The sequence below is a fragment of the Gavialis gangeticus genome, unplaced genomic scaffold (assembly GCF_001723915.1).
Source record: "Gavialis gangeticus isolate Ggan-Ray unplaced genomic scaffold, GavGan_comp1, whole genome shotgun sequence".
NCBI lineage: Eukaryota > Metazoa > Chordata > Crocodylia > Gavialidae > Gavialis > Gavialis gangeticus.
The window spans coordinates 60418414-60436210 of NW_017729033.1; the positions used below are offsets into that span (position 1 = coordinate 60418414).

General features: G+C 40.8%; 1 protein-coding gene across 1 annotated transcript in view; it reads left to right on the forward strand.

Moving 5' to 3' along the window:
- Positions 1 to 17471, forward strand: part of LIAS (lipoic acid synthetase) — a 20425-nt gene extending 2954 nt beyond the window's left edge. Inside the window, exons 3-11 of the mRNA XM_019525851.1 lie at positions 2132 to 2225; positions 2975 to 3055; positions 3290 to 3446; positions 4787 to 4844; positions 8080 to 8208; positions 11848 to 11993; positions 14505 to 14575; positions 15612 to 15723; positions 17033 to 17471. Of these exons, the coding sequence (XP_019381396.1) occupies positions 2132 to 2225; positions 2975 to 3055; positions 3290 to 3446; positions 4787 to 4844; positions 8080 to 8208; positions 11848 to 11993; positions 14505 to 14575; positions 15612 to 15723; positions 17033 to 17085 (901 nt within the window). The 3' untranslated portion in view covers positions 17086 to 17471. The remainder of the gene's footprint in view (positions 1 to 2131; positions 2226 to 2974; positions 3056 to 3289; positions 3447 to 4786; positions 4845 to 8079; positions 8209 to 11847; positions 11994 to 14504; positions 14576 to 15611; positions 15724 to 17032) is intronic.
- The last annotated feature ends 326 nt before the right edge of the window (positions 17472 to 17797 follow it).

Sequence of the window (17797 nt, forward strand, 5' to 3'; positions counted from 1 at the left end):
TTTTTTTTTTTTTTTTTTTTTTTTTTTCCTGCCTCATGCATTTCCAACATAAATCGATTCTGTATTCCAGCTGTGGGCCTTAAATCTTATAAACAGAAGTATATGCAAGCAGTGGCTCAGCAACCCCAGTGTTGCTTCAGGTGGGCATAAGGGCTCGCCTCTGTTATTTTTTTTGCAGGATTGGGATTTAGTTAACAATTTTGTTGATGGTGTACAACGATGGCATTCAACTTTTTTGGCCAGCAAGCCAGATAGGCAGTGCTCAAGCTGTCCGTGGGCCAGATCCAGCTAATAGTCCCGATCTAGCATGGGGCAGTTACAGCAGGGCCCCATCTAGCTGCATGGAAGGGGGGTAGGGAACATCCTGGCTCCAACCTGGCCCTGAGGGAAGAGAGGGGGATAGGGTATAGCTCTATCCCATTGGGGGAAAGGGGTGTGGCCAAGCCCCAACGTAGCTCTGTGGGGGGATGGGTGTGGGCCAGCCCTGTGGGAGAACGGGAGCATGGCCCAGTGGCACAAGTGGGGAGGGAGCATGGCTCAGGTCCTGCAGGAGGGGGAAGGGGGCTTGAGCCAGCCCTAACCGGGCACCATGGGGGAAGAGGGCATGGCCCATCCCACCCAGCCCAGGGTGGGGTATGGCCTGGTTTCATCCGGCCTGCAGGGATGGAGGGAGGAGACGTTATCTGACCCCAACCTGCTGCATGGAGCTCAGGGTTTGAAAATATGACAGTGGGGGAGGGTGGTCATATTTATTGCCATCACTCCTCTGCTGCCAAATTTCCTAATCCATGGGGAGCCCTGTGGGCCAGATACCTATGGCTCCACAGGCTGCATTTGGCCCATGGGCCAGAGGTTGAGCACCCCTGGTGTAATATAAACCTAAACGTCATGCGGATCATTCTCCCATAGTTGTGTACACCCTGCAGAGTAGCAAAAGTTTCCTTTTTGTCAGCTTAGGCTCTGATTTAACAAGTTTCTTAAAGCAGTTGCAGTCAGGAGATTTCCTTCAGACATAAGGCTAGGTCCCTAGCTAAGTACCTAACCTGAATCAGGTCTAAGTGAAAAGAAAAAAAGTAAGAAGCTATTTATTATGGTCAGTTTTCAGCACAGTACCATGCTTTAAGAGAAAAACAATTTTAAATGAAAAACACATGTTCCAAATAAAATTTTCTGGAAATGTCTTGGTTTCAGGACCTGTTAAATAATGCTGTGGCATTCTCAAATTATGCAAATATCATCTGAGATAGTAATGACCAAAAAATTATATTGATTATATTTTAAATTGCTGACAATATATATTTTAATGATGAACCCTGGCACTTTTTCAAGAATTAAAAAATAGTGTGGCCTCACACGTGTGTCAGAATACCCTAACATGTAGAATGTGCTTAGAACCTCTGTTTCATTATAAATTTGGTAGTTCTGCCTCCAGGCTTCATTCTGTGGATATTGAATTAAATTCTGCTTTTATTTTCCACCCAGGAAACTTAAGGCCAATAAAACTACCTTTGTGTAAAATAGGGCAGAGCATGTCTTACTTCATGGTAGTGAATAGAAGTGCACAGTCACTTGAGCTATAGTGATTTTGTGCTTAGAAAAACGTACGTGGAAAAATAGCCAACAACAGAATATGAAGACACCAAGGTACCTTCTTCAGCATTTGTGTCATGAACACTATTGAGTTATAAATGTGCATCAAGAAGCAAATATATCCTATTTTTTTTAAGACACTTACATGAAGAATGAATTTAGAAGTTACCGAAAACAAAACCACACCCTCTTTCAACATCTGACCAGATTTTATGGTAATTGTGTTATTACATTGTCTGTATCTGAGATACCAATTAATGCCGTTTGTACTATGGTACTTATGTTAAACCCCAACAGTATGTTTAATTGTCTTACATCCTAATCACAGTGTTTTTCTATCTATTTTATGGCAAGATAATAAATTAGCATAGAAGTACGTAATATAGTATTTGCATTAAATGTGTTAATGTTCATTTATGAATCAGGACCAAGGACTGTGTCACACTTGGAAGCTGCAACAAAGTAAGGTGGATCTGTGAAGTGAAACAAAGGTTACATACGCATAACTTACTAATCCGTGTGTTTGCTTGATACTATACAGGTTACGGCTTCCTCCATGGCTGAAAACTGAGATTCCCATGGGAAAAAATTATAATAAATTGAAGAGCACATTGCGAAGTTTAAATCTTCATACAGTGAGTCTAGCGCCTGTTAATATTTCCTCTTCAGAGAAAGCATTGGTTTCATGTTGTGAAATTCACCATTTGAGGACCACCAGAAGGCCTGTCCTCATAAGCCTTAGTGTTTAAGGTGCACTTGTGATGCAGAGTATTGTGTCGAGTTTCTGCACAAAGGGGAGATTTCACCACGAAGAAATGGAGGAAGAAATAAGAGTATATTTGACATTTTCCTGTAACCATTTTAAATACTGTGCTGTTTCTTTAGTCCTTTTGGGAGATGGAGGATTATCTCCATCTCTCATTTTAACAGAAATGTTTTTATAATTTTTGGAAATGTATAGAAATAACTCGAGAGAAGAACTTTTAGAAATGTTTTTGTTATATCAAATATTGCCCCCAGACTGATAGGAAAAAATGGATACAAGGGTAAATTCTTTCCATCTCAGATTTTGTACAGATTGTATGTACTTTTTACTATCTCTAAAGTGCCCATAATTAATCATGTTTAGAATGTTGATTTTGCTAAATAATTTTTCAAAACATTTTGTAGATGATGGTGATGATGTTGAGAAGGTGCAGAACTGGATGCCTGGGTTTCATGCCCAGCTCTGACATTAACTTCCTATGTGGTATTGGGTAACTTGGTTATTGTATAATTTAGCTCTATCACTTTATCCCAGAAGGGGTTCTGTGAGGCCAGATTCCTTTGGGAGAAAGCACTAGTGAAATATGATTTATTATTAATAATGTTGCTTTAATTCTAGGTGTGTGAAGAAGCACGTTGTCCAAATATTGGAGAGTGCTGGGGAGGGGGCGAGTATGCCACTGCTACAGCAACGATCATGGTAAGGTGGTAATTGCCTCTTTTTAGAAGATTATTCTGTTCATGTATAAACTGTTGGTACCAAGTTTGGATGTACACATATCTCTAGCATGATGATGTTAGTATGCTAAGATGCATAATGAGTATTGTAAAATGCACAATGGGTTTTTAGTAGCAACTGTTTCTTTTTTCATATATTCAACACTTTCTTGCCTGAATAATACTCAAGTGTAAATATAGTCTTTTCTTATTTCAGCTGATGGGTGACACATGTACCAGGGGTTGTAGATTTTGTTCAGTAAAGACAGCAAAAAGTCCACCTCCATTGGATCCTAATGAACCTTACAATACTGCCAAAGCTATAGCTGAATGGGGCCTGGATTATGTTGTCTTGACTTCTGTGGACAGAGATGGTTAGTATCATTAGTGTCTCTTGATGTAAACTTCCCTATAAAGTGTGCAGAAGTTTTACACTCTGCAGGTAATTTAGCTTATTGCAGGTGTGGATATATAACTTTACATGATTAACAAAAGGAATTAATGATGCTAGAATTTTGCATAAATTACAACACAGTTTGAGCCTTTTTCTCATACTTTTTACACAGGAAAGATGGACGTAGTTTCTGATTTCCCTTACAAAAAAAAAAGCAATATTTATTTATGGAACTGATTTGGGCTCTTTGGGTAAAACTGATTTTCAAAACAAGCAAAAAAAGATATATTTCTGCTACAGTTGTAATGATTTCTTAGTGTTTTGCTGGCTCAATGAAAGAATTGAATCAAGAAAGTCTTTTATGCTTCTGGTAAAAGCCTTGTAGCTTCCAAATGATGGCTCTCATCACAAAGGAGAAATAATAATATTTATTTCTTTTTTTAAAACTATCCATGAAATAGTACAGGAAGAAAATGAATTAAACCTTTAAACCATTCTGTGCTAAAGCCCATGGAAAACCCTCAGACTGTAAACAAATGTACCATTTCTCCTGAGAGAAGGTAATTTGTCCCAGAATCCCAGACATGTACTCAATTGTTCTGCTTCGGGTACCTGTGAATTATGAGGGATAAAATGTGCTAACATCTGCCACTCTCTTCCCCTGTCCTCAATATACGTTGTGGTGTTCTGTAAGCTTATTGCAGGGGCAAGCATGTCAGGCGGTGTGCTTTCATTGGCTACCGACTGGCAGAAGAGCAGCAATGCAGCTTGAAAGGGCAGCATATGTAAATAGTTGCGTGGCTTCTGTTTTGATGCAAGTCAAAACTCAGGATACTCAGGACCACCTCAGATGAGACATCTTTGCTTCTGAGGCTATGAGCAGACATTTAATGTTTGCCCCCTAACCAACTTTGTCTAGCCTAGCTGTGGCAGGGGTCTGGCAGTTCACCTGTTGTAAGGTTTAGGGACAAGAGGTAAAATAGCGATAGAGCAGAGATAGAGAACCCTGGCACACATCCCAGAGCATGGTACGCAAAGGCATCTTGCTTGGCACATGTGCCTCAGGGAAGGGGCCAGGGTTGCACTGCCACAACAAGGATCAGGCTCCTCCTGATGGTTCCCCCGCTGTCTGCCCTGGCACACCAACATCTTACAAATCAAGGCTGTGGGTGTTTTTGGTACTCTGCTCAAAAATGTTGCCGACCCCTGGGATAGAGTTTCAACTTTAACTGAGACTTGGTTTGGAGTCAGCATAGATACCTAACATTAAATGATTCAAAGTAAACATTATGTTAAAATAAAGAATAACATTGTTTGTAGATATGCCTGATGGAGGAGCTGAACATTTTGCAAAGACAGTCTCGCATTTGAAGGAAAGGTACAACATTATTACTTTTGTTATTATTCAACATGTATAACATGGCAGTGCCAAAAGGCTACAACTAGGTTGTGCTCCATTGTGTCAAGTCCTATCATAGATGTCAGTCCATACTCAAAAAGCACATGCATGTATTTTTTTCATTCTTAGAATCATAGAAATGCAGGGCTGTAAAGGTCCTCAAACTTAGCTAGTCCAGCCCTCAGCATTGAGACAGGATCCAGGTATGTTTAGACCATCCTCAGCAGACATGCTCTAATGTTTTTTTTAAAACTCCAGCAAGGGAGATTTTCTGTTGCCTATACTGGACTTCCACTATCATAGCAATTAGAAATGTTTTTCTAATCTAGCCTACATCGTTTTTGTTACAAATTAAGATGATTTCTACTTGTCCTTCCCCTAGAAGCCATGGAGAGCAATTCATCACTGTTCTCTTTATGAGGCCCTTTATGTAGGGGAAGACTGTTACCCATGTCCCCACTCAATCTTTTTGACTAAACAAATGCAGTTTGTTCAACCTTTCTTTATAGGTCACATTATCTAAAATTATTCTCATCCTTGTTGCTGTCCTCTGGACTCTCTACTCTTCATTAATGTTTGGAAGCAGTATTCCTGCTGAGGCCTCACTGACGCTAAGAAAAGCAGAATGGTTACCTCCTTGGTCTTACTTTTGACTCTTTTGTTAATACATCTCAGAATCAGATTTGGCTCTTTTGCAGCAGCATCCTGTTGTTGACCCATGTTTCTTGTTATACATTTTTGATTAGCTATAATGCCATATCCTTTGCTGTCAAGTTTCTATGTTGTCATTTATTTCCCCTTCTGTATTTATGCATTTGATTTCTCCATTCTGTGTATAGGACTTTGTACTTGGCTTCATTACGTTCCATCTTCCTGATTTCAGCCCATCTCTCCATTGGTTAGGATCATTTTTTTAAATTCTGATCCTGTCCTCCAATGTACTTGCAACCCGTCGCAGCTTGGCATCTCATCCACAAAATTCATCAGTGTATTTGGTACTCTGTCATCCAGATCATTAATTAAAATATTAAATGGAGGTGTGCCCAGGACAGTTCTATGGCAGGCAATACTTGAAATACCCATCTAGCTTGACAGAAAACTGTTGATAACTACTCTTTGAGAGAGATTTTTCAACCAGCTGTGCACTCCTTGTGATGATTACATCTAGAACATATTACCATAGTTTCCGTATGAGACTGTCATATGGGACAGCGTCTAAACTGTTTCTAAATCAAGATATATCACATCTACTGCTTCTCTTTCATTCGCTAAGTTACTCTGTCAAAGAAGAAAATTAGACTGGTTTGTCTCAGTCTGTTCTTGACAATTGCACATTGGCTGTTTTTAACGTCTTATTATATTATAGGTACAAATTGACTGTTAAATTATTTGTTCTCAGATATTTCCGAGATCATTGTTAGCATGGCTGGTCTGCAGTGCCCTAGCTTCTCTCTTAATTTTTTTTTCTCTTTTTTGGAAAAAAGTTGGTTGCCCTTCTCGAGTCCTCAGGGACCTCCCATGTGCTCTGCAAGTTCTCAGAGATAATATTGAAGGGTTCAAAAATTATTTCTGCTGTTTACAAAAGTACTCTTGGGCAAATTTTGTCAGGCCCTGCTGACTTCAGTACATTTCTCTTATTTAGATATTATTTAACCTGTTCTTTCTCTGTTTTAGGCTATGCTCCTATCTGTGTGTTAAAATTACTGTCATTCAGTATATGGTCACAATTAACTTTTTTGCAAAGACTGAAGCAAAAAAGGCATTGAATGCTTCAGCTTTCTGTATCATCTGTTGATGTTCTCCTTTGCTATTTAGTAATAGACCTATATTTCCTTTGTTTTTCTCTTTTAATGTTCTTGGAATATTTTTTATTGGCTTTTATGTCCTTTGCTATAGAAATACATTTTCCATCTTAGCCTTTCTGATTTTATCCTTATGTGTTCATGGGTTTTTTTTTATATGCTGATCCTTAGTCATGTGACCTTGCTACTACGTTTTGTAGGATTGTTTTTGGACTTACAGGTTACTGACAAACTCCTAATGCTTATGGCTTGCAATGCCTGTATACATCCTTGACAGAGAAATAGTTTGCCTTCCCTTGTGTGTTAAATATAGTCTCTTTTAGTAACTTCCAACTCTCTTGGATTCCAAACTTTGATAATGCTAATGAGTTATACTGAATAAAGAGTTTGGAATGTTCTTCCACTGAATTTCAGTTTATCCTGACTGCTTTAAATCTGAGCACTGTACTGTTTCTTGGGCCCACACATCTGCATCATTGTTGACATAGGGATCTAACAGCTGAATAGTGAGTTTCAGAAATGATACTAGGTTGCAGGAGGATCTGCTTTATTTTTCAGTACTGACCACTGTCCTTGGCCATTTTTTCCCAAGAAGGTGTTCTTTATGTCCTTGATTCCACATCCTTACTTGCTCATTTAAGCCTCCTTGCTGTTCTGCAGTTCTGCTACCATGTATCATCTAACACAGACACAAGTATGCAGCCAGAAGGCTGTGGATTGAATTCCTACATCCCAACATGTGTAATTAGTAGATGGGAAATCTCCCAAGTTCATCACCAGCATTTCTATAATCACCTGCAAGGGTTTCTGTGTATTTATGCAAAATAGTTGTCCCCAGGTTGCAAAGCCAAATTCCTGCTCCTGGGTTACTTAGATTCCTAAATACCATTACCAAATATTTAGTCTCTTAACCCACAGCTCCTGTATGTCATCTAGAAGTTCATGTTTAAAATCCTGTTACAAGTCTTGTGAAGCATCGTACAGAGCACAGATGGAAAAAAATGAAATTCATGCATAACTAGCACTTCCTTTCACAAAGTGTGATGGCTCAGGAGGTCATAGGAATGGCTTTTATATAGTATGTTTAACTTGTATGACTTTCATTTTATTTCTTCTTCTATGGGTCAAATCAGGAATTATACCTTTGCTATGCTTTGGGTAAAAACTAACACTCAATTATTTTCAGGGCCCCATTGTTTTAGATGGGTGCTATAGATTAACTTTATTTGCATATTTGAAAATTTATACATTAGACTTATGATTTTAAAAATAATGACTTTTAATTACAGGAAGATAAACCTTTTGACTAAATGCTAGTCCAGTATTTTACTGTTAGAACTCTTGACACATTTGATTTGAGCAGCTGACATAAATACCATGCATGTATTCATTTTTCAATCTTTGTTTTTCAGGAACTCAGGAATTCTAGTCGAATGCTTAACCCCTGATTTTCGAGGGGACCTGAAAGCAGTGGAGAAAGTTGCCTTGTCAGGACTAGACGTATATGCACATAATGTGGAAACTGTTCCAGAATTACAGAGGTGATTCAAGCTGGTCTGAGTATATGTAGCTATTAGAGGTGTACAGTTAGAAGATAATCTGTGATGTTCTTTGGAGAGCAATATGGAGATGACTGTATTCCATAAGCTCTGTTGCTAATTGAGTCCATTGCAGATATGTGGTCTAAAATGTCACCGCAAGTGCTTTTTTTGACAGGCCTAGCTTGGTAAGGCAGTATTCTGGGGTTTCAGTAGAGCTAGACTGTAGAGCTAGATAGTAAAACTGTGTGCACACCTCTTTCAATTGTAAAATTGTGGCAGGTTGAAAGGCAGTTTTGTTATACCTAAATGTGAGAAATGTTTTTTTTTTCATCCCCAGGCTAAGTGGGCTGCATTTGAGAGTTTTCCAGAATATCTGGAAGCTTTGTAATAGATAAATATGGAAGGGTGGGACCTTAGGGCTCCCAGTTCAACTGACTTTTTCTCTGCTCTAGGACCTATGTCAGCATGGAATTATATTTTCAAAATGAGGAGACTGTTGGATGCAGATTGAATGTTTGACGGGCAGTCCACAGCATTTGTCCATCCTGCCAGTGTTTCAGTACCACCCGTGGGAGCCAAGTTGTGCTCATCTTAACAGTGAAGTTACATTACAGCTCCCACTGAAACTTCCAGAATCCTCTGCTCCCTTCCCTGGGTGGCCTCGTGTGCTGTGCATGGTTCCTACCAGCAGAGGGCAACGTACTCTGTAAAGTAGCACCTCCAAAGTTTTACAGGCCTGAAAAAGTAGATTCAGTGAACTATTTTTCTTTTGAGTGCTGGCTGATTTGCTTCCACCCCACCAGGTCTCCACAGACTTCTTGGCACAAAAAGGATGTAATTCCTTCCTGTTGCCCCTTTTCTTTTGTAAAAGTGGCTCCCACCTTTATCACCATGTTGTAAACTTAGTAACAAATTAACCTGACAAATGAAAGAGGTTCTTAAAAAAAAAAAATCAAAGATAAATGGTGACTTTTTAGATTGCTTTTAATGTGCCTCATTAAAAGCTGGGGCTTTGCTTTGATATCTATTGTTAATGTGACTGATTTTTCTGGGATCAAAATCCAGGATACAGTCCCTTATTCTCCATGGACCTTTGGACTGAAAGGTGCTTCCCAAGCTTCTGGCTCGAGTTAATCTAATCCACTGCTAACTCCTGAACTGGAAACAATACAGCTGTGTTCACACAGCACCAGGCAGTGTCCTTGTACCTTTTCTCAGCAGATACTGCAGCAGGATGCTGCCTGCTCCCGTGAGAACACGTGGGGAAGAGTCAGGAAGTTTGGGCCAGTTTTACAAATATGGGACAAAAAAGTCATGTCAGGGATTATTGAGGACATTGGGAGACAGCCCCCTAATTCACAGCTGTCCTAGGAAAGATGGGGTGATTGGTTTCAGCCTACAGGTCTGTCACATGGAAGAGCAACTGTCTATTCCCCCCAATCTCTGGTGTCTTTTACCTTGAAGTATCATAGTGTAAAGGAAAAAAATGACCCTTTCCCATTTTGAGGTCTGGTCCCTTAGGGTAAAGGAGCTAAGAACCCAGTGGAGGGACAAAAAGACAGCAGAGCTGCAGGGGCATCGTGGGGATGGGTTTACCTAACCAAAACACTTCATAGCATGCACAGTTCTTCCCCAGGAAGAGGATGAGACAGAAAATGAATCATGCATAACAGATATTAATCATATCATAGTGCAGTGTTGTAAGGCACTCAGATGCTGTGTTGAAGAGATTGCAGTAAAAACGTACATAGACTGAACTGCTATGAACTGTATCCCAGGGATTGATAGGTGCCTTAACTTGAACAGCTCCTGGTTCTCTGCAGGTGTAATGGGAGAGGGAAAACAGCTCCTAAAATTTAACTGTGGAATTAACAGGTTTTTACCTACAAATGCTCCCCTGACTATTAATTTAGTAAGTCGGATGGTCGAAACTCAGTTAATGTATAATTTGGCCACGTTACCAGCGAAACTATATAGAGGGAGCTAGCCTGTACCACTTTTATAGTATGGACATAACTGGTCTGGATATGGTAATATGGCTACCTGACATGAATAGATTGCCTTGAAATGGCTGCAAGAAATTCTTGTGTAGAATTCAAGTGCAGCTAGGGTGAGGCAGTTCCCAGTGTAAGTGAAACAGTTCCGTTGTTGTTTTTGTATTGTAGTGGCTCTAACTGAGATCTGGGGTCATTACGCTAAGATGTACGTAGATACATGATAAGTAGGGATCTTGGTTTTCTCTAATAAAAAAAATGCAAATTCTCTGATTTAAAGCCCTTGGAATCCCTGATTAAAAGGAAAGGCCCTTCAGTCCCACCCCACAGCCCCCTGACCCTGCTCGTGCCCCTCACTCCCCACCCCATAGCCCCCTGGGCCCTACTTGTGCCCCTTGCTCTTCCCCCACAGCCCCTCCAGTGCTGCTGGTGCCCCTCTCCAACAGCCTCCTGCCACCGCCATCCCTGCTGGAGGGGGCCCCCAGCTGCCAGAGCTATGGGGCCAGGGACCTGAGTCCATAGCCCCCTGACCCTGGCAGGAGATGGTGGCTACTGCAGTGGAGATCCCTCCCCCCTCCCCACCCTGCCTCCGTTGCAGGCTTGGGCAGGCTCCCCACCACTGAGCACATTCCTGGGGAGCAGGGGGGACCCATGCCCCCCAGATCTGTGTGCAGGACAGGCACAGACTGCCCACTATGGGTGCGTGTGTGGCTGGGTGCTGTAGGGCTGCATGGGGATCTCCTTGCTATTGCGAACTCCATGCTGGCCTGCTGAGGCATCCTCTGCACATGCAGCATCAGCAAGGAGCAGAACCCTGTGCTGCTGCCCTTGCTGCTGCTGCACGTGCTGGGGATGCGTTGCAAGGAGAGTATAGAGCTTGCGGCGGCAAGGAGAACCCCACGTGGCTCCACTGTGCCCTGCAGCACCAGGTCACACCCAGCGGACTGTGGAGGCCCTGGGGGAAGGCAGCAGGGCAGGAGCCGAAGCCTGCAGCGGGCAGCCTGTCCCCACCCCAAGCACAGATCTGGGGGACATGGGTGCCCCCCCCCGCCTCTCCAGGAGTGTGCGTAGTGGCAGGGAGCCAGTCCCTGCCCCCCTGGGTGAACCACCCATGACCCCTGCGGTCGTGCATTGTGGCCCTGGGCCCCAAGCCCCATGCACCACCTGGTGGGGCAGCAGCCCCAGCCCTGCCCAGCTCCCTCCGTCCCTCACTATGGGGGCCTCAATCTCCCCCAACTCCTCTTACCTGCAGGAGCTGCTCTCCAGGCTGCCTGGCAGCCATGTGCTTATACATGGATGTGGCACCCCCTGCCTAACCACCCTCCTGCTCCTTCCCAGGCCCTTTTAGGCTGGAACTGTACCAGTTTGCACAGAGCTCTTTGCAAATCTGCAGGTTTCTCCATTAAAACGAGAAATCCATGTTTTCCTCCAGTAAAGGGGAAAATCCTTGGTTTTCTCCATTTTTTCTGTGGGAAACAGGAAACCCCAGGTCCCTGATAAGATCTTTTGGCTCTGCAGAAACAGGCAAAAGTTTTAGTTGCTAAAACCACAGGTCCCTGAGATTATTCTAGTCTCTCTTGTTTCATGCATTTTTTTTCCCCTAATGTTTTTCTTATGCTCAAGATAACATGAATATTTTTTAAAGGAAAGTCCGGGATCCTCGAGCCAATTTTGAGCAATCTCTGTGTGTTTTGAAGCATGCTAAGAAGGTCCAACCTGATGTAATTTCTAAAACCTCTATTATGCTGGGGTTAGGCGAGACAGATGAACAAATACATTCAACAATGAAACGTAAGTCATCCTTAGAGCTTATGTATATGAGCTTGAGTATGTTGGAAAATGATTGCAAGATGGTTGCTTTAACATAACTGAAACAGACAATCTAAACTGTTGTCTAAATTGTCTACAAAAAAACCCCAATTTTTGTTCATTTTAAAAACCCAAAACAGCACTTTTTGTTCCAGAGCTATTAGGCTTTCACATTTTCAATAAAAAACTTTTAAACAGACCACTCTGTCCACCTATTCCAACTCCAGTTAAAAGTAATGGTAATCTTCTTATGGACTGCAGTGGGACTGAATCTGTCTCTATCCATTTAACATTAAACATCCAGTTGGGATCTCAAAGGTAGACCCCATCCCAGTTATTCTACTGTACTTTGGTTTTAAAGAAACATACATTTTTTGTAGTTTTCAAAATAACTTCTTGATTTAAATGCGAAGAGTATCTTTAAAAAGGCAGAAAGCTGTCCTTGGCAAGAGTACCTGCCGCTTATCTATTTTTTATACTTAGTTTTTTATATTTGAGAAAAATCAAGGTTTGTGAAAGTGGGTTAAGAAGCCTCTTCTAGGATGAAATTCATGGACCCCATCTCTTTGCCCCTTTTTTTTGTTCAAAGCCTGGAGCAGATTGCTGGGATGCAGTGCAGCCGTTTCATAGCTACCCCTCCAGGACTCCTCTGGGGGATTCCTAGCCACTGGCATTATGGATATAAAGTGTTCCTCTTTCTGTCCCCAGGCAGCCTTTGCATCAGTATTTTTGGAGCCAGGGTGTAGCCCACCTCCTTAGTGTGCAGGCCACCCTGACACCTGTGCAGTTGCTCTGATCTTGCTTCCTTTTCTTCCCATATACTTGCATTATAGAATGTGTGAATTTACCAAGAGCGAGGTAACTTCCTCACAGAACAAGTTCAGTCTAAGTAGAGGTTCACAGTAATTGCAGTTGCAGTGTCCATAATGAAATGATTTATGCCTTTCTTTATACTTTGCTTTCTTTGTGTGGGACAAATCTGGGCACCCAGTCTTAGGAATAAAAATAGATATGAAATAGATATGTGAACAGATGCCTTCGTGAGCTGAGCATGAGGAGGCTGGATTTGCTTCTGTAACTAGAGTTTTGAGTTTGAATGGAAGTGGTTCAATTGTTATTCTCAATTAGGGTGTCTTGAGAGCCTTTCAAGGGTGCCAGGCAGTCTTAGCACTGTTAGGTATACAAATATGATTCACAAGATCATCCAGAGTTTTCAAATAAGACTCCATGGCGTTAAAAACATTCTGACCTGTTGTCGTCTTTTGAGCTCTTGGCAATGGGAAAAAACTACTCTGTTATATTTCTGTAGCAAAAAAAACAGGTGAAAACTAAGAACAGATATTTTCTGATGGGTGCCTTGGGTCTAAAAGGGCTGAAAACTACTGAGACAGTTAACAGCAAATCTAAACAGTTCAGGACCTCAGAAAGCACAGGCATTAAGTTAACATATAGCTATAAACTGTGTAGTGCCAGTGAAAGATGTTGGTAATGCCCTTTGGATTTATGGCTGCTATATTAGAACTGGGTGTGTAATTTCTCCATCAGCATTTCTTCACAGCTTTTCCAGAACTAAATCATAGCACTGTGAGTAAGCATTTGGCATTGTAGGCTTTTGCCAAGCAATGAGCTTTAGCTAAGGATATTAATTGTTATGTTCATACAAAATGAAGTAAGAAATGCCAGTAGTGAGAATGCTCCATATTATTTATGGGGTGACAGAATTGTGGTAAGCTCTTAGATTTGAGCCCCAAAGCAGACAACCACAAGCAAATTCTGGGTGGAAATGTTTCTTACAGGTTATTATTTGGCTTTTTTTGGTTTTCAGCCCATTTGGCTTTTTAAATTCAGTATTTTAGTACTGCTAGTGGAGAGGATTCCGTCATGTAGACCTCATGCAAAAAGTAGATTTTTAGAAGGACATTTGGAGAAGACATTCTAGAGGCAGGGAAAGAGTACAGTAAATCACTTTTAGAAGATCACAATGTAATAATAATAGAAGAAAGATGCATTTTCCTAGTCCAATGCAGGTAGTGAGCTCCTCCTTTGGAGCTCAAAGTATGTCAAGTATGGAGCTCAGATGTGGCAGGAGACTGCCACATTTGCTGTGCATTATACTTTAGCAATAAGTCAAAATTAGCCTCAGTTAATGATAAATCAGAAAATAATCCAATCCCATTATGAAAGCTGGTCTCATTCACACTCGTAAAGAGAGGAAAAACAGTAAAAGTTAAGGCCAAAGTCTTATTAAAATGATATTTTAATCTTGATTATTACTGAATATTAATCTTGCTATCTCAAGTATTATACCTAAGCACTGTACTCTCTTCCCTTGGCTTCACATGTATTCTTTGATGCCATATATTAGAAGACAGAGTCTAACCCATGGTTGTTTTTCAGTAAGTTAAGAACTGATCTGCATTCAGAACTGGGCATAAAAAATGTTTTAGTAGTCATGACTCTGGCACCTACTAAATAGGCACTTTTCTTTTACAGTATTACGTGAAGCAGATGTGGACTGTTTGACCTTAGGACAATACATGCAACCAACAAAACGTCACCTAAAGGTACATATATCTTGAATTTGCTTCCCAGATTGTAGTCCACAGACCACAGCTGCCCAGCGGCATTGTTCCCCATACTTCGTCAAAAGGCTTCACGTCTTTAATGCAGCTTTGGATAATTTGAAGAACTCTTCTCCTTTAGACTGGGCAGGCATCTGTGCTGCCCCAATAAGCCTGTTCTCAAGAGGACCATGATCTGTACTCTTTTCAGGTGTAGCCAGGTAGCTTTGCACTGTGGGCAGCTGTATACTACCCAGCAGCTCCAGCTGCTGTGGTGCCAGTTGCACCAACACAGCCCTGATGCGGACACAGCTATTTTTGCACCTTCCCCTTCCCCCCACTTCACCTACCCACACACACAGTTGCACCTCCTTAGTTACACTACTGGGCTCTGTTAGAAGCGTCACACCCCTTAAACCTACAAGCACATGTTAGTTCCTCTCTGCCGCTGCCTGCAGTCAGGACAGAGGAAGCTGACCTGATTCTCTTGCAAGGAAATAGTCTTATTCTAGGTAGAAGGCCCAATCCAGCCTCATTCCCTGCTGCATGACATACTGCCCCTTAGTGGTGTCAGTCTAATTAGAAATAGGCATGTTGCTAGGTTTTCCATCCTGTAATCTGGACCCAAGTTTCAGAATTCAGTTCTGTTCCATTAGATTAGAATCGGTGTTTCATTGAGCGATTGATTCCTAGTGAGAAAATGGATTGTGTAGCTTTTTAAGCAACTTAAAAAATTAAAGGTTTGCTCAAAAATGGACCAGTTAAGATGGTGAAGAAAATATTGACTTGATGAAACACCTGAAATAAAATGGTTTAAGCTGCTACTGTTTAAACATGTAACAGTGAATAGAAACACTGTTGGCTTGCTCAGAGTCAAGGGGTAAGTGTAGTTATGTCAGGTTTTCAATTTGCCACTCAGTTTTGAAAAACACAACCTCTAAAGTAATGGTTACATACACCTACATTCTATCTTATTGCAGAGAACAGTTTTGCATTCACCAACATCAGGTTCTGATCAGAATGAATCTTTTCCATTCAGGTTGAGGAATATGTTACTTCTGAAAAATTTAAACACTGGGAAAAAGTGGGAAATGAGCTTGGATTTCATTACACAGCTAGTGGCCCTCTTGTACGCTCCTCTTATAAAGCAGGTAAGGTTCAGTTTTTTTTAGAATGTATAACTTATTATGTAAATTGAAGTAATTGGTAACAAAATGGCACCTCAAGAACAAGTCAGAACATTGGCTCTTTGTTACTTGTATGTGGAATAAAGCATCTTTTCCAGCTCATCTCACTGGGATTGCCAAAAGTTGGTATTTGAACAATTAATATTACTGCTAAAGCTGACATTTGGTCAAACTGGGGACTTAATTCAGTGACCCAGGTCTAAGTTTCTATTAAGCATTGAAGTTACTGATCCATGCATGTATTTATTTTTAAAGAATATCATTTGCTGCTCCTGCCATTACTCACTTCCTCTAAGGATTCTGGGGTTTGAAGCACTTTTCCCCTTGCCTGTTCACTGCTCAACTGAAATATTGTTTCCTCAGTGCTATTAAACACTAAGTCATTTTCATGACTCATTTTTTTCTATCAATGTCAATAGGTATGTTTATACGTACATTAACTCACTTTAGTTTATGCATGTTAAATCTAGTACCTTCAGGCATTTGTACATATGCTTGCGCTGCAGCACTGAGCACCTTTAAGACAAAAGTGTTCTAGTTCAAATGTGCACCACCGCCACTTTCTCAGTGCTGATGCACATTTTCTCATTTATACAGGTGCACGCATCAGTGCCAGGTGTCAGCTCACGTGCAGAGCAGACTCAATTAATAAAGTCTACTCCAGCATGCTGGATCTTTCGCACAGCAGTGCAGACAAATGGTACTCTTCAGCTTAATGTGCAGTAAGGCTAATGAGCATTTTCTAGCATTTCACAATGAAGGGCCTTTATATACATACATTTAAGTGACGCTTAATGTGCATTAGCCTATTTTAATGCATATTAACTAAATAGCAGTTCTTATAGTGATGCTTCAATATGCATTAAAATAAGCTAATGTGCAGACATGCCCAGTATGTTGAACATTTAGTCCTGCCTGAGATATGTTGTTCCCGTAGCTTGCTGTTTTGGATTGGGAGACAGGAGGGGTTATAGACAAGTGAGTTGGGGTATTTTGGTTCTCAAATAGTCTCTAGCATAATTTAAACCACCTTTCAACCAAGGAACTTCAGTCACATATAAAGAGATCTAATTCCTACTACATAATGGGAGGCACCATATAGCTCTGTGATTTCACACATACAACTAAGCAGTAGTAGATTCAAAGAGGAGAACCCCGTGGTTCTGACTTTCACTACTTCTGAAGTACTATTGCTTCCAAAACACTAGAAATATATACTGCTTTGCTTGTGTTGGTTAATCAGCTGACTTCTCTTGGTATTCAATTTTCTTAGGTGAATTTTTCTTGAAGAATTTAATAAAGAAAAGGAAGACAAAGGCCATTTAAAATGGGAATGGTCTCATCTTCAAAGAACTTCAGCTTTATACCATCACATTTTCCAAAAGTTCAATTAATTGCAAAAACAGAGTGCCAGATGGTGGACTTCTAGGAAGATGCTGAGTGTATTCAGAATTCTGAGCTGTTAGCAAAACAAATTCATCTCATTTTTCATTTCAGTAGAGTTACAGCTACATGATGGTTCATTGAACAGTGAATATCAAAAAGCCCTAGCTTTAGAATTAAATCAATAAAACATTCAATTGTGAGGAGCAGGGGAATGGAGAGGAGGGGAAATAAGAGAAATAACATCTGTGGGTAGTCATTAAACCTGATACAAATGTATTAAATTAATACAACAATAAAAAATTAGCACATGCTACAGAATATGCAAACTATTTTTTCTTCTCATTTTTGTGTGCGTTACCTATACAGGACTGGATGGGAAGGAAATCAAGACCACCTTAATTTGGTCTTGGTTCCTAAAAAGCTTTGATACAACCAATCTTTTCATTGCTTTCTCTCTTCCCAAAACCCAGAGAGAACCAGTCAAAAGAAAATTAAAACACAAAAAACAAACAAACCAGGCACTGTTAGACCCTTGCTTCTATATGAATTGGCAGGAAATACAATATAGAACCCAAAGTTTCCACCCTTTACTAAAATACGTGGAGTACAGAGCATTTTTCTACCTGCGTGAAGATATTCAATTCAGCACTAT